We start from the raw sequence: 17,718 nt of genomic DNA, 5'->3' as shown, positions 1-17,718 counted from the left end.
CTAGGAAAAGGAGCTGGAAGTATTTCAAAAACTACATACAAGTTAGTACTAATGCAATGATGATGCATCAGAACATTATATACTTAATTGACAGAAAGTATTCAGATGCATCAGAGGATAGCTGCAAATAGCTGTTTTAAGTGCTGTCTAGTTAAGGTATACTCATATCTCTACAAGTTTAAAAGGAGTTGTTCAGCCATTTGGTCCACTTCTCTGCCTGAGCTATCAACACAGTAATTTCTCCTACATTTAATAAAAAGAGCAGCTGAGGCACTCTGCTCAATTCATTCTTTTTTACTCTGCTACCCAACATCTAATTCCAAGGGGTGCTGATAGGGAATTTAGGAAGAAAAAAATCTGTGGGAAAGCAATACTCCAAGGCTCTACAAAGGACAGCGTCCTACTGTCTTTAGGTGTTCATTGTTTTACCTTCCAGTGGTAAAGCTGCAAATCCAGTTGGAGTCGTAACTAAGAAGGTAGAACCATCTGCAGACTTCCCACCACTGCTGGAATTTCTCAGGTACATAAGGGATTCAACTTTCTCCTGAAAAATTTTACCATCTAGAAATAGAAGGGGAAAGTTAACACAAAAGCTTTACAAGTTCATTCTTGGTATATTAAGATTCACCCTGTTCAGGTTACAGTTTAAGCTAACAAGAAGTGCTCAACTCACTAGCATCTGAGAAAAATCATTTAAGTCACTGAAACAATGAAAAACCTGTTCTCATCTCCATATTTTACTCCAGAATACAAAATATTAAACTATTCTGCAGTAATTAAACTTGAGACAGTCCTCACAGGCATACAGCTAGAAACATTTGACTTTTGCTGTGCCAAAATAGTGATTGTTTAAGTTCACCTAATAAAGCTCAAAATACCAAAAATGAGTTCCACTCTTACTTAGAATTTTACATCTATTATTTTTAGATGACAGATAAGACACAGCCACATTGCCTTTGAATAGAAGTCAGTTACTAAAACGGGAGACACAGGCATCTGCAACAGGAGAAAACATCTTTAACTGATCAAGTTTTCAATTTTTACATAGATTACAGATAAGGTTATACGATTTGAACATTAAAACTATTACACTGTTAAATGACAAATGTTTAATAAGCAGCAAGCATTTAATAAAGTGGCAAGAAAATGCTTCCCAAATGGGATTTAGATCTGACAACACGCTTGATTGCAGTTTTCACTGACTTATGTTTATAATTTACACAGGACATTCTGGAAACATTGCAAAAATCTTTGATGGTAGGATGCAGTTTGAGCTCCTCTGGTTGATAAACTTCCTGAACTAAGCTTCTGTAATTATTATTTATATGAAAAATCCTAGTAGATTGATACTCAGAAGTGACCAGTTAAAGTTTATTTGAAACAGTCTTTTGTGGCAAATTTATATAACAGGACAACTAACAGTTTCTCCAGATCAGATGTCTAAGTACAGGTTCTAGCTTTAAAACTTCATGTATAGCAATAACAATTGAAATACTGTGAGATACACTAATAAATGGAATTGGACAATTTTTTTATTTTATTTATTTATTTTTAAATCGGTAAAGTAGAATTACTTTTATTTTTATGTCAGACTGATAATTTTTTAAGCAAATGTACCTGAAGCCCACAGCTGAACCTGAACCTGCTTTTACTAGAACCACAGTTGCCTTAACTAGGATGTTAGCCTTACTGGAGAGAGAGAATTCAAAATGAATATCTGTTGTTGATCTATACAGTCCTCTGAGCCTAAGCTTCTGATGCTTAAAACCATATACAAATCTGATGACTGAGAAGCATATAGTCATAAGCATCGTGTCCATACAGGCACCAAATGTTATACATGACACTTAGCAACAGCAAACTTTAAAGAAAGTTTACGACACAACCAAAGCTATTATTTGTAGACAGAATAAAGCCTCTACTCAGAGATTAGAATATATTTTACTCCTATTGTGTATTTATAGTTAAACATGACATATCTACCTATGTGCAGGGAGAAGTAGAAGTTGGTAGGATTGTGACAAACATATGTATTAGTGGGAGGGTGAACAGCTAAAAGGAAATTGAAGACCAATGTCAGCAATTCCAGGTCCGGGGGAGATCCAAGTACTTCTTCAATTATTTTCACAAATGACCTACAAACTTCCCGAGGCAGAGAGGCAAGGTGCCCTTCTTTATGCTCCTAGAAAGAAAGAGGAGTACAATTTATTTATATTTTTCATCTGACAGTATTTTTTAATTGTCATGCTGTAATAAGAAAACAGACAAGGAAAAAAGCAATAAAAATTGTACCATTTGAAAAACTTGAAAAAGCTACTGTACCTACTCAACATTATCTAAGGGGAACAATGTCAAAATTCAGAACAAAATACTGCTGATGTTATGTAAGTTCACTTCCAGTAGATTGGCAGAAAACTCATTAGAAAGCCTGAAGAGGCTTTCAGTCATCGCTCGCTAACTAATGACGTTTCTGAAAATATACTAATATAGTTTGTCATATTTTCTTAGAAATAACAAATTAGAGTACTGCTAAAGCATAGAGTTATTAGTGAGAGGCAGATACTAAAAGATTCTCATATAACTCATCTGTGTATCTCAGTAACGAGGACTTTGTTCTGTATCAAAGGCTCAGGTTTTTTTTTAGATTCTGCTCATGCATGGATTTTTCAAGCAAACCGGTGTCTAAGCCTTCAAGTAGTCACAGGTGGTTAAGAATTGTTGCCCCTTCTGTCCATCAGTAGAAATGCTGCTCACTTCTGCTTACTCTGTCAGTGATAAGAGTGCTTCGGGTACCCTAGGGTACATCAACAATGCCCGCTGAAGAGGATGAAAGGGGCCTGGACATACAAAGAAATGTCTACAACATTTTTTCCCCATAGCATGTAGTTCCATATTTTTTCCATTAAGCAAAATCAAATCTAGTACTTGCCAAGCACAAAATAGGATCAGACTGGAAGTACCTGCAGAACCTGGCAGGTTAACAGGAAGTGGTGCACCACTTGAGCTTTCAATAGCTGTTTAACATTAAACATCTGTTGGTGATGGTTAGCTCTGATAAGGATTTCTAGAGCTGCTAACAGAGTTTCCCAAACACCTTGCTGAAAAGCAAACAAAACAGGAATATAGTTTAAAATATAACACTGAGTCCATACTGAGCATAAAAAATAATTAACAGACTATGAATTAGTCAAATCAAGAGCAGTTTTTTGCCAGCATGAAATAAGATTAAGTGACTGCAAACGGTCAAGTCCAAACTAGAAACCAAAGTTATGCTCATTGCAAGGGAATATATCAATTAAAGCTACAAAAGATTACATTTTATCTAAACCATGTACCATATACTCTTCGTTTTGTTAACACCAGATGGTTAATTTCAGATTGATTTTTCCTCTTACAAAATTGCCAGAGTTGATTAAAAAAAGTTCTGTTCAACAAACAAATCATTTGCACATATTACATTTATAGAATTTAATGCACTACAGCAACCTTCAAAACTGATAGTGGGAGCTTGACACTGCTACCAGCTATTCAAAATAAAACAAGAACCATTTATTTATAGAAGTCTGTAATTATTCAGATTTTCTAACTGAAGAAAAGCATTTGACTTTTAAGCATTTTAATTGACTTTCAGATTTAAAAAAAAAAATAGTCTTACAACAGAAAATAATTACCTTTGCTTTAGACCAAATCTTCCAGTCAAGTAGTAGCTTTTCTAACAATTGAACATCTTGGATAACTGCTGTAGAATCTGTGTCAAGCACAAATTGCCCATTCTCATTTATGTAGAGAATCTCACCACTGCAGCATCCTTCTAGAAGAGTCTTAAAGAAGGGGTGGACATATGGAATATTTTAAATACGAAACAGATCAGTTGTCCTATCAGCTTTATAAAAAATATGTATGAAGATATTGATCTCTTGACAGGAAAGGCACATTTCTACTTACTGGTCAGCTCAGAAAATAATTTGAGTTTTTTTTAACTCCACTGTAGGGATTGTAGAGGCTCAAATCTTACATCAGCAGTACATACATTTTCAAGAGTTAGGTGGTTTGAGCGCCAAGATAGGCACTCAACTATTAGACAACCTGAAAGCCTTAAACCTAGCCTTTGCCTGTGAAACTCTGTGGCTTGAGAATTACATTCACCAAAACTTTAAAATTACAGAAAGCTCGGTCTTTTTTTATTCAAATAAGGGATTCTGCAACAGTTCTGTCTACCATAAAAAGAGTTCGATTGACTGTTTTCCATATATATTTACACACAGCACAAAATATCGCTACTATGTTTTTTCACAATCAACATACAAAGACTTCCTAGTAAACTTTCACAAGAGTTATTGCCAAGATGCATCAGATAATCAGTGGTTTATTTAATTATTTTCAAGATGTACTAGCAAAGGCCTTGCTGTTTATCCATCTTGCAATAAGAACACACAAAAAGATCAGGGTTCATTCATTACATACAAGTTTTTCTAGCTGGCAACTTAGGCTAGAAAAACAAAAACAGAACCCAATCTTTCATTGCTTGCAAATGCTTAGGAGTTTAAGTTTACTCTAAGGTCTTTGTTCTCAAAGAAAAGTTTACTTCGCCCCAGTCCCTCCTTGAAATAAGGATCTATTGACACTTTTCACATCTCTCCCATCAGAAGTTTCTAGCTCAAGGTACAACATTTAGACACAACTGGTTCCAAATCACTGTTCTGTCTTCGAAGAGTGTTTGCAAACATACAATTAACAATCAGGTTTCTAAATTTGTGCTAACATTCAACACAGCATCAAGTTTAAAGAGTACCTTGAGCATGCGAAATCCAACAATGCACTTTGGTTTAATCAACACTCGGTGAATCATGGAATAACCATTACAATTTTTCATTTCCTGTATTCTCTGTTGATTGTATTTGGTTAAAGACAGTATAAGCTGCAGTGCTAGAGCCTGAGTGTCTTCACAGCTGCTGATCTCTACAACCTGAAGAAAAGGTAAGTTTAATGAAGGAGTTCATATGAGAAACATTTAGATGAAATAAGTGCATAACTGATAACTTCCAGATTTAGCTACTTTAAGATTTTTCAGATCACATACATAAGCAGCAAATGAAAGTTATGGTACTACATTCAGATTTTGATATCCACACTGTGATAGTGATCATCTACTAAGGAAATAAGGAGTTATTACAAGAATTCCTTTGTAAGAAAAAGATTATTCTAAATAAAATTTAAGTAGAAGATGTCAATTCTTGTTATAAAGTGAAGTTATGAAGAAGTTTCTTAAATCTTTAAGGAAAGTTTTATCTCAAAGTTCCTGGAGATGGAGTACTTCCATACAGACACATCAAACAATTATGTTTTATTTAGTCCATGAAAACAATTTAACAAATGAAGACAATGGACCATTCTTCCCTGTTCTATTCTTACAATTCTTCAAGCCCAAGAAGGAGCGAATATATGTATGTATATATTCTTTAACGGGAAATTCAGGACAAAATCTCACATGCATGGAATTCCAAGTCCTCTTCAGGACCTCTTGCTGTGCTGTGTACCAGCACAATTTCTTAGATAGGATAAACCTTTGAACATGGCTCAACAGTCTCCTTTCAGAACAGCTCTCACTGCTAGATAAACCTCAAGCTCTGCACACTCTGTAATTTTACATTTATTCATATTTGCATTTTGAATATCCTGTACTTAAAGTGCTATTAGGACCAGCTTACAATTCTCCAAAAAAATTATTTTGACATTCAGAAGCTCCAGTGCACCTGTTACATGCTATCTGTATTACAAAAGCATTACGCAGTTCAACAATAACTGTAAAAACCCTTATGGTACACTCTTCTGCCACAGATCCCTTCCACGAATTTTCTTTAAAAAAAGAATCACATACAGACTTTTAAGTAAGATGCATTTAGCAGCTGGAATACAAGACTTGCTGCCTGAGATAAAAGGACTGTTTTATACAAAAAACTACACGTGCACTCTCCGTGTTCTATCTCTCTTACCCTAGCAAAGAGGAAAACAAATGCACCGGTTCCTCCAATTTCATGTAGTATACCCTGAAGATTTTTATATTCAACAGGCTGAAGTGCTTTCAGGTGATGAGAATCCAGTACATTGCTCTGAACTTCTTTTGAACTGAAGGGCCTCTGAGAAGGTACAGTCTTCACTTGACCTTTCAATCTAATAACAGGTTCGTATATGGTGTAGTGACTGGGGCAGCATGTGGCATAAACAACAGCAAGGCTTTCCTGAAACAAAAGAAATTCATCAGCCAGAAGTTTATGACATTTGAACTGATAATTTAATAAAAAAACAACAAACAGAAGCACACAAAAATGTCATTTAACAAGTATTAGCAATTTCAGTAGTTCTTTTCTGCTTTACCATTAGCATGCTCTAAGCTCTGTATGGATGCATGGGTACTATAATGCAACAGAATTCCTTAAATTTTTGCAGATCTGTGCAATTGCATTTTATCAACTTCTATTCTGTAAAAAGAATTACATCCAAAGATCCTCCTATCACTGAAGGATAACAACTATTTTCCGTAAGAACAGTTACTAACAAGATTAAAAGAAAATAAATATACACAGGTATAAAGCATTTTTTCCTCTTTCTAGAACTGGAAGAACAAGGAAGTCCAAAATAGAAAAATATAGAAAATCTCTAATTCTTGTACTTTTTAATCTGTTCTTCAGTCAGCTTTACTATAAGAAAAAGGATCTCAGTAGAAGGTATGCATGTAAGGCTAAAGAAGTTTCTTTCATGGATGAAAAGACTTAGACCAACACTATAAAAAGTAGCCAACTAATTCTCAGAGAAAACATTAAATGGACCATACCTGGAAGGTCAGAGTACTAATTACAATTAAAAAATTTGCTTGCTGTGCACAAGTTGAGACAAATTCTTCACTTGAACATATATAGCTCTACTCTGGCTACTTGGTGTCATACCAATCACTTCACCAGTTAGTACTGATGTTTACAAGGATTAGGTCCATAAAGATCCACTGCTTACAGCTACAGAGCTGCTATATAACAAGATCAGAGAATTCCCTCTAGTGGAAACAATTCATACAGCAGGTGTAACCTGCATGAAGATAAGACTCCAAATGAAAAAGGCTGCACTGAAAAAAATATTTATTCTTTTTCTAATTTAACAATATTTACATCTGCATTTGGCATGGTTGTATCAGCCAAGAAAGATGAGAAAAGCTATGATCTGCCAGATGAAAGACATCTGCTCAGCAAAGCTTTTAGCTCTCAAACACTGAAAACTGGGATGAAGTCAGTTAAGTCCTCCTACCTTCCCAGTTTTCATACAATAAGTTCAACTAAGCTAAGCTGCTCTTTGACAGCTTTATGACAACAGGGACAAGAGCTGCCCATTCATTCTAGCGCAGATACTTAATTCCAGAGGTGCCTGCTTCTCAGATGGAAGAAATATACGATGTTATAGACTTTGGAACACATATGTAAGAGTTGTCAGAATCCAACCCAGATCAACACAAACTCCACACAAGGCATCTACTTCAAATCACGTTGAAATAAATGGGAAGAACTCTGCAGTGATTTTAATGAGAATCAGATCTGCTCTTGTATGCATTGAGAAAGTGAAACATTTCAAGAGACAGCAGGAAATGCTTTCTCAGTTTCATCAGTTCTAAGAGACCAGAAACCACTTTTTAAGCAGAAACTTACAATCAAAGGTCCAACATCCACTTCCTTCTTTGCCATGAAGAGCTCCTTAATTTGTTCACACTGTAGAATATCTTTACTTATGTACTTAGAGCATTCAGTCAATGTTTTGCCATATTTACAAGGCATTACAGACGTGAAGTCTGGTCCACATGTATATAAGTAAAATGCTTCCTCTGGTCCAATCTTTGCACCTAAAATCCAGAAGTGACATTAGCTTCTAATTACACAATAAAGCAAAATTAATAGCTTGACTATTAGACTTCACAAGGAAAATTACCAGCTAGTTTTTACAGCACCTGCTGTAACCTGAAGCAACCAGTAAAGTCCAGCACTAACTACTACAGATCAGTGGCTTCTGCCAAATATCACAGGCCACTGCTAAAGGAAACTGAAACCATATCAGGAAAGTAATGCGTATAAGCTGAATACAACATATCTGAATATTCAATTACACTGCTTGGGTTATTTTCAAACTGAAAAAAAAAACTCTCTCCAAGCCTCTTCAACTTTCAAAGCGTATCAAGATTACAGGTGGTACAAACATGCTATTCAACTTTCCATGATATTGTAGAGTGATTCAGAAGGATCCATCAACAATAAATAGCTCACTGCAACTAACAAGAGGAGAAGAAAATAACACTGTAAAAGGAAATCAAATGAATCTCCCATCCCCTTTCCAGACAGCTTATCTTAGGTAACCTTTTCCTGGGAGTGTATCTTCAAACAAAGCATCTCTAACAGTTGCTTAAGATCACAGAATGACACAAGTCTGTATCTGTATCAAGACAGCTGGATTAGAGTATATCTCCGGAAACATTAATGGTAGTGGCTGTAGTAAAATCAGATCATATAGATTCACCATGTACAGCTGATACTTAGAACAAGCATCTCACCTACTGCCTGCACAAACATGAAGTGTCCATACACACAGCACACCCATACAACCCAGCAGCCTAGGCCACTGCACATGAGAAAACACCAAAGTTATGATCAGCAGTGTCTCATCCTTTGGGGCTAAACGAACATTTAGAAGACCTGGACAAAAGATTCTGAAGAGGGAGGGGGATTATAAACCTAAGAAAACTCAGTAGTAACTTCAGTAGTTTCAGCAATTAGCACATATAACAAGGAACATTCAGTAGTTTAAATTTTGGTCACTTTTTAATATTCTTTGTGTAATTTGAAATTAGTAGTTCAGAAGCAGGTAAATGAACCCCATTTTCTAGAAGACAAAAACTGAGTGCTTTAAGAAAAAAAACAGCGAATGCTGCCATCTCCATGTCATACACCAACGTATTATTTAAAGAAATATAAGCAAATGGCTGAAGTAACTGGAATTGCCAGCTACAGCACAGAAAAGGCAAGACAACAGTGGCAAAAGTACACATTGAGGAAGTACTCAATACAGAAATGTTTACTTGCTCTCTGATGTATCACACTAGTAAAGAATGTATTGTTTTGACTGTAATCAGTTGGCATGTAAAAAAATCAAGTTACTCCTTTGATCAGGACAGGGGAAAGAAAGAAGAAATGAAGACTTATGCAGGAAAAACAAAGCATACAGAAGTACCATTGAAGAGAAGAAGATTCCCAAGATTCCATCTGCCTGACAATCGAAGCAATTCTTCCTGAGATGATGTAAAGTGGCCAATCATACAAAATGTTTTATTACTGTCAGATGACAAGCTTGATTTCCTTGGTAGAGCATAATCTAAGTTGATTTCACATTTCCTAAAAACACATATAAAGAAAAATGAGTAACAGTAAGTGATCAGATTTGCCTCCTCAAGTATTCAGCTTAGACTTAAAATGGTTTTAATATTTAGCAGATGAAAAGCCATGTTGTTATTGACATTAAATTACTAAAGCCATTTCTAGGTACCTTAAAAAACTCATTTTCATAGTGGTGTATATATTTAAATACTGCACAAGAAGAAAAAGGAATGAAGGTGACAGCCATGTTTGCCTTAAAGCCAGAATTTCCTAAACTGAAAAATTCTTCCTCATTCCCTGTGACTTCAATGAAAAATAAACTGCATATACACTACACAGGCACTTGGGCGATCATCTCTTTGTCTAAAACTCCCCCATTTTTCAAGAATTTTTATTGGTCTTAGAAAAAACACAGCCAAAATGGGAGTCTCTGACCACATTAATGAACCATACTGAGGACTGAGGTTAGCATATGCTGGAAATTACACCAAGTATTTGCTTTTCCCAAGGAACTCTGTCAGAACTGATGCGCTGTGCAGCCATGGGCAATAAGCCTGCTGCTTTGAGAAAATGCCCAATGAACCTTACAGGCAATTACAAAGGCAGACTAATTGGACTGTAAAGGTCATCAGAAGCTTCCCTAGAAGAATCTAACGCTTAGAAAACAGGTAACTCTCTATGCAGAGTGGCCTTATTAACTGCATGTGTGAAGTTAATGAGCATGGTAGTATCTTTTGTTTCCCCCACATCTCCGTGTTTGGACTTCACAGTCTACCAGAACACAGAACTGAACAGGAAGAGGGAAAAAATTAATATTAACCCCTTTAAAAAACAATTCCACTTAAGTTTCAAGAGCAAACTAAATCAAGCTTTCACAATTTCAATCCCTGGTTAATCATATGTAGAATAACATGCAGTAGCTTTAACAACAGCTTTAAGAACAACATTCCTGCAGTTGCTTATCCATGGATCAAACTGTAAAGGAATTACAAGAAAGAAATAGTAAAGAACTCGTGATGCATCTGATTACTTTAAAATGGAATTTTTAACTTCTTATTTTATATCTGGAATACAAAAGGCAGCTTCACTGTCTGGACTTCAAGAAAAAAGTTATCTGATAATTTCATCAATTCTTCTTCTTCTAACCAAGGTGTATTTCACACAGGCCCAGGGCCACTCAACCTAGCATTAGGGACCTCAAGAATTCATTGGCAGTAGTACTTCCTAGTGCCAATTCAGACCTTGCCTGAGGTACATGTTGCATTTCTCCCCTATTTCTCTTGACAAAGACAAGTGACTACATTCTCTTCATCTCCTTTCAATCACATTTCTAGCACTTGAACTACACCTCTTTAACTCAGATTCTTAACTTAACCAGCAAGATTAAACCTATTGCTAACCTCTTGCCACAGCTGGTTTTGGACCTTACTCTCACAGCTTTGTAGTATTTATCTTTTTCATTTATCCATGTCTGATGAAGAATAGTGATGTCAGCATCGGTTTATGGTTTTGACTAAAGATTCTGAAAGTAATCAAGACAACTCTTGAATTAAGTAAGGCAAATCCAGGGCAAGATTTCCCTCTTCCATCCCCCAAATTGACTTCACAAACAGAACTTCAGTCTGTACTAAAGTAGTGTAGACATTTTCTTGTCAGAGGACATCTTTTTATGAAGTTTAACTAACATGTAGTTTACCTCTGACCAGAAACCCACAGGGACAGCTCTCCATGGATATTTTTCTTGCTTTCTTGCTTCTGCTTATACTGTATTGCCAAGTGTTGCCACCTGTCCACAAGGAAAATATTCTCTGGAGATTCAGCCTGTGCCAGCAGGCCAGCTTTCATCTCATCGTTTGGGTCCATGCACATACTATGAAAACAGAAAAGTGTGTGTGTTTTTTTTTAAACTCGCTTCTCAGCCCCATATCTTAATTTTATCAGTTACTTTGAGGTGACATTTTTCTTTAAAAAAAAAATCAGTAATCTATTCAGAATGGTCAACATAATCCAGGCAAACACATTTTCAACTGAGGTATTTAACTTGCATTAATATTGATATATACATGTAGATTCAAAATGGTATCTGTATTTCACAAGGTCAAAGTAACTGCTTCTTTTATAATAAATTGAATTTCATAAAAAAAAGTGCTCTAAAGAATCTATTTTAAGGATCCATTTCTTATAGGAAATAAAAATGCTAAAGTGTTTTAAAAGATTAAGACAAGGATTGCCATGATAAGTATTAAGAATTTTCACATCTGAGGTGTGAAAACATAACTACAAAACCATTTTGCCTGTGTCCATATATTCATTGTGTCACTTCATTAACATCTAAATTGCACAGTCCTTGTGACTGATCTTGTATTTCACTTTGGCCAATTACTTATGTTTGTCTACATGAAACAGCAGACCCATGATGTAACGAGCCTGTAGATTTGTATACAATAAACTTAGCTTGATGCTGGCAGTGTGCAAAATGGCTCTACTATAGACATCAGTTTTTTATTCTACAGCAGCATTCTCTGCAAGCTGTTAGTAGAAGTTAGATTAGGACAATACATATGCTCACAGGACAGTTTTTGGACTAATGTACCATACCGAAATACGAAAGCTCCAGTGTTCATGTCTGCCCAGATCTGCATCATCAATGCTTTGGAACCCAATGAAATTATATGAATACAGCCATCTTCAGCAAGTTTATCTCCTAGGCTTAGGTATTCCATTCCTACAGAGTTGGTTTCTTCTAGAAATACAAGCATATTTATAAAAACAACTACAAATCAATGCCTTTTTTTTTTTTTAATTAAATGAGCTAGAATGTACAATCCTTTCCAGAAACCTAGGTCTCTTGTGTATTGAAACAGACATTAATTAAGCACTTTGTTCTTGTTTGTAATTAAGTAAACACACTAAGCATGCATATTTCATCTAATTCAATATTATATTAATATGTCATATTATATTCCCATGTAGAACTGAAAGTCTCATTGTGCACCCAAAGTCTAGATTTTTTTAAATTTTTATTTATTTATTTAATGAATCAGGCTGCCCTTTAACCCTTTAAGCAAGATTTTACACCCAATATTTTCCGCTTTATGTTATGAAGCAAAAGCATAGGCCTTCTTGCAAAAGCAGCTCAAAAATTTCTAAGATTCAGTCCCCTCTCATTTTTATTTATTTACTTTTTTTAAGTTGTAAAATAGAAGTATTCCAAGTGTTGCAACTGGGAGGCATTTTAAGTACCTCAAGAAATTTCCTGTTTTATAAGTTATAATCCAAGAGATTCTGCTTCAAACAATTTGGGGACCTGGCAACATGCTACAACAGCATAAACAGGTAAATCTTTTTACAGCTACTGAAAGTTAAAGGATTTATACGAAGTTAGTCTCAGGCTCATGATCAACTAGAAGCAACTTTCTTGGTAAGAATTCCAATAATTAAATCTTAAATCAAGAAGTTTTAGTAGCTCTATATTAAAAAGAAATATCACAAAAGCTACTTGCTTAATCAATACATATGAGATCAGTTAAGTCTGACAGTAGTAATTTCCTATGACCTTTCAGCTGCAGCACTGAATATTCTCTTCAACACAACATGAAGCAGCACAAAGACATTCTACTGAAGTTAAAAATTTAATGAGAACACTAAATTCCTAAAAGAACCAGGCACGAACCTGGTTTATGAACAAACTGGAAACATTTTATCTTTAAAAGTATAACTCACAGTACTCAAAGAATGCAGAGAACAATCAGAAAGGCTTACCATTCCTGATCAACATTCATTAAAAGAAAAAAGTGCAACCTTTTTGTATGAGACACATCAATTGGTAATAACTGTAACCAGAACCCTTCAGTGCTACCTAAAATAGGATCAAGAGCTATATTCTCACCTGTGCTATCAAAGCTGTTCTCTCTTGCAGATAAAAGTCTTCTCTTGACTTTCTTCCCCTTCTCTGTTGAGTTTTCCATTTCACGAACACGCTCCAGATGAAACCACAAGGAAACACTGAAACCATCAGACATGTGTGGCCAACAGTTCTGTCCAACTAAAGGCAAGTGAATTGGGGCCACGTGCCAAGAAGAAAGCAGTTGATGACTCAAGTTTTCACCATCTGCCTCTTTCTTACTCTGTGAAAATTTTGCTTTTTTTAATAGTCCGGCAGTTTTGCTGTTGGAAGTGCCAGTGGATTTTTGCGAATAACTACTAAAATTTGTGCCATGTAGCAAAGGGAAGGCAAGGTATTGTAATGGGTTCATGTCCATGTTAGTTTCTATAATCTTCAAAACACCCTTAAGCAGTATCTCCTAGAAGAAATAAACAAGCAAGAATCAAACTGTTCAATACTACGTAGCCAGACGTCATTTCCTAACTAAACAGAACCCCACTCTTCATTTAAGCTCAGGTTCATATTTTCACTACATAGGTGGGCTTTCACATCTAAACTGAGACATTTAAAAGAGCCTTAATTTACTACTTCAACAAGCTAAGTTGAAGTCCAACAGTTTTGGAGATTTAGTGACAGCAGAGATCTTAAAGTTACCACATTTAGGAATCAGCCAAATCATAGTAGATGGTTACTAGGCAGTCTCACCTCTGATTTGTTACGTGCTAGCAGATTCATTTACACCTCAAAAGGCTGCATCTTTTACTTCACTTTGAGGAAGACTAAGAACACCAATACAGGCCATCATCTTGTTACTGCTTAATTATTAACAGAACTGCTTGAGTCCGTAAGCAAAAATGTGTCCAGTTACATAATCAATTACTGCAAGCCACCTTTGAAAAACTGATTTACATACGGTAATTTGGTATTATTACATCCTTTGCAGTAACTTTTAATTTCCTTCACCTTGTTTTTTTCCTATAGACTCCCACACAAGCGGATACTACTTTAGCAGTATTTCCCACACAAGCAGTAGATTCTAGTGTTAGACAAGCCAACCCGTGACAGTTTTAAAAGTAATTCCTGCAGATAAAGCAGCACCCATTGCTGAAAAAGAAATGCTTTACAACTAAGGAAATTATTTCAAGTTTAACAGTATACAGTATTGTCATTGATAACCATTACATCAGTCTACTCAAGACAAATCTTGCTTTCTTGTGTTGAAGAGTTCCCAGTATGTTCAAGAACACAGGTTTCTAAATCCTTTTCTCCTCTGCTACCTCACTTTCAAAACATGAAAGGGAGTTGTTTCAGCAATTAACTGACCAAGTTCAGAGTTGCTGTTATTCAACATTATTATATCCTTATTTCCCAAAATACTTGAGCACAAAGAGATTCTCTTCATGCTTCTGAATTATATTATTTGTTACTGAAGACATACCGTACAAGGAGTCTTCTCCAAAAATATCCGTAGGAGAAGAGTTAGTTCTTCTGAACATGTCTGTGAGCTCATCAAAGAAACAAGCAGGTCTACCAGCACCATCTGACATGCTAAAAGTAAGAGAGAATATTCTTCAGGAGAATGTGTGAAAGTCTTTAAAAAAAATTGTATTTGATAATTTAGGAAAAAGAATTAATGTGGAATTTAGAGTTTCACAAAAACATTTAAAATTCAGGAAGTTGCAATGATTACAAAATGAATTATGAGATCCACCTACTTTCTGATAGTATCACCATTCACAATTCACTTGAACAAATCAAGATTGCTACAGCAAGTTTGGCTTCCAGGTTTGTAAAACAGTCTGAACGTTTGGGAACACAGCACCTAGGTTGCAAATAATCCCCCAAAAAGCCACGGTTTAAAGTCCTGGGAGGGTTTACAATGTTGTGCGAGCTACCTTAGGGCACGTATATAATTTGCTTCCACATTTTTTTTATTAGCTAGGTGTTTTCTGAGTAGAAATAAAATCCAGTCAAGATATCACTCAGCCTCTGTTACAAAGAATCTCAAACAACATATGTTGTTATACTAAATCAATCTAACTGCATCACAACTGCTATTTTTCCTGAATACTGCTTGTTAACATTGTCATCTGAGATTTGATTTCAATTATCGTTTTCAAATCTGTCAGCATGCGTTTAAATAATGTAATCTCCACTGACTAAGAAATAACCCTCTAAAAACAGGGTTATTTATATGTTAGAGATTTGACAGAAGCTGAAGACACAGGTGCATTGATTCATGTCTGCCAATTAATTCGCTTGGTAAATTTTGTGTTTGCATTATGGGCTAAAAAATTGAGGGTGTACATGTTAAATTATAAAAAATGTTTCTTGAATTAAACTTTGAACTCACCATGAAAACTAGATTCTGTTTGTGTCAGTATATTCATAAATCCTCCCAAAATATGTTTAACAGCTCCCTGTTAAAAAAAAAAAATACAGGGAAACAATCAGGAGGATACACTAGCCCAAAGAACTAAAAAGTAATTTATTTCAAACAATTCAACCTACTGTTGATTTAAGTGAAAATAATTCTAGTTATAAAAAACTCCATAATTTGATGTTTGCTAATGAGCATGCTTTCATGTTCTGTACAGTTTAACTGCATCATGAGAAAGGCTTTGAAATACAAATGATTAAAGAAAAAATCCCTTGCCACTATGCATCCAGCAACTAACAATTGCTGCCTTGTCTTCCCTCCCAAAAAGAGAATTACATAATTTTCAACAGACTATGATAAAACACATTATATGCGGGTTGGTCTCGATGATCTCTAGAGGTCCCTTCCAACCCCTACAATTCTGTGATATTGGTATATAATGATGGAACAGTGAAAGAGTTTAACTTTTCCCCAACTTTTGGGGCCAAGATTTTAAAATTAACTAAGAAGTCCAAGAAGCTTCCATAAGAGCAACACTCTTCACAAATATCCTCTTAGATAAATATAATTCAAAAATCTAATACATTCAAAGTTTCTAAGCTCATTAGTTCAGTAGATTAATAAGCTTGCTCTAATACACACTTAAAATAAAATAATTTGAATTCTAAGCCATTTTATGTGCTGAAGTTCACAAAAATAAAATACATGCGTGCAAGAGATTTTAAGCAAGTAATTCACACAAAGAATTGGAATACTAAAGACGACATTTTCCCACTTCAGCCTTTCCTGCTTTTTGTTTCAGCTGTCAAGCACTAGTAACATTGCTTCTTAGTCAGATGACTATACATCCAAACACTTTAAAAGCTCAAGTTACTTTATCATATTTTCTTCTGGAGAAGTTTACTAAATTTAGTTACTTAAAAGCAAAAAAACCCACAAAAAACAAAACAAAAAACCCCCCCCACAAACTAGCTCTTAGAAATCCCAAGTGACCCCTGTGTGGTTAACTGAATTGTAATATAAACTTACGAGGAATGAATGAAATATTTTGCAGGTGCAGCATTGAAAGTTTCAAAAAACCATGTTAATACATACATGAATATGTACATACATATTCTAAATATTAGAACACCTGACGGTTTCTAAATCTGCACTGACAGCTTTCGTGGTTCAATAGCTTTGATGAAATAAAACTATAGGTCAACTGCCTTTCAATACATTAGTTAAGTTTCTCATAACTTTTTAATTCAATGCAATTTTACCAACAATATCAATCCTTTACATTATTTCAGGTCTTACCAAACACCATAACGAGTACTTCAGAGTTTAGGCTATTTTTTTTTTAAATACTATTACTACAAAACTGAAGAGACTAAGCAACTGCTGAAGTGCCGTATTTGTTCAATAACATTTTTACCTGTTCTATAAGTACAGTGGCATTTCTCTCCTTCTGGTTGATGATTTTCAGGCAGCTCTGGAATACATGAGCAAGCACATCTAAACTTGCATTACCAGCTGACAGCAAATTTAATTCTAACATGCAGATTTCAGGATATATTAATTCTCCTTGATTGATGTTTTCAGTTAGGTCATAAAGATAACCTGAAGGTCTGGCACATTCTGGTTCTGCCTTTGTGTCCGCTCCTGAAAGAGAACATTTGTCTTATTCAAACGTACTCAGATGAATACAGTTTGCATTACTTAAGTAGCATATCCGAGGTCATAGTTTCTCCAATCTTCTCAAACAATCAAAAATAGTCACTAGCGTATCAGCAGTTTTCAGAAGTTCGTAACACCTTCTATTCTGCTTCATGTTCCCATATTTTCCTGCCAACACAAGGGCAGGGATGCAGTTTCCCCCATTACATGTTCTTGAACTACATGCTGTTATTTCCTGGGAACTGGACACACAGCAATGATAAATGTGCAATTCAAATATGAAACTTTGTAACAGAACTTCATCTTCTATACAGAACTCTGACCCTGCCAAGGAACAATGAATTTAAGTTATCTTTATCTTTAAAGGCAGGGGGAAGCAATAGTTTAGT

General features: G+C 35.3%; 1 protein-coding gene across 1 annotated transcript in view; it reads right to left on the bottom strand.

Moving 5' to 3' along the window:
* LYST (lysosomal trafficking regulator) overlaps positions 1-17,718 on the bottom strand; it is a 75,976-nt gene that overhangs the window by 30,302 nt on the left and 27,956 nt on the right. The window contains 14 exon segments of the mRNA XM_019612808.2: positions 430-561; positions 1,984-2,182; positions 2,961-3,098; positions 3,672-3,821; positions 4,793-4,966; positions 5,994-6,239; positions 7,692-7,882; positions 9,262-9,422; positions 11,101-11,274; positions 12,003-12,147; positions 13,294-13,708; positions 14,729-14,838; positions 15,644-15,710; positions 17,088-17,314. Coding sequence (XP_019468353.1) covers positions 430-561; positions 1,984-2,182; positions 2,961-3,098; positions 3,672-3,821; positions 4,793-4,966; positions 5,994-6,239; positions 7,692-7,882; positions 9,262-9,422; positions 11,101-11,274; positions 12,003-12,147; positions 13,294-13,708; positions 14,729-14,838; positions 15,644-15,710; positions 17,088-17,314 — 2,529 coding nt within the window.

The sequence above is a fragment of the Meleagris gallopavo genome, chromosome 2, assembly GCF_000146605.3.
Source record: "Meleagris gallopavo isolate NT-WF06-2002-E0010 breed Aviagen turkey brand Nicholas breeding stock chromosome 2, Turkey_5.1, whole genome shotgun sequence".
NCBI lineage: Eukaryota > Metazoa > Chordata > Aves > Galliformes > Phasianidae > Meleagris > Meleagris gallopavo.
This window is presented reverse-complemented; position numbering and strand designations above follow the sequence as displayed.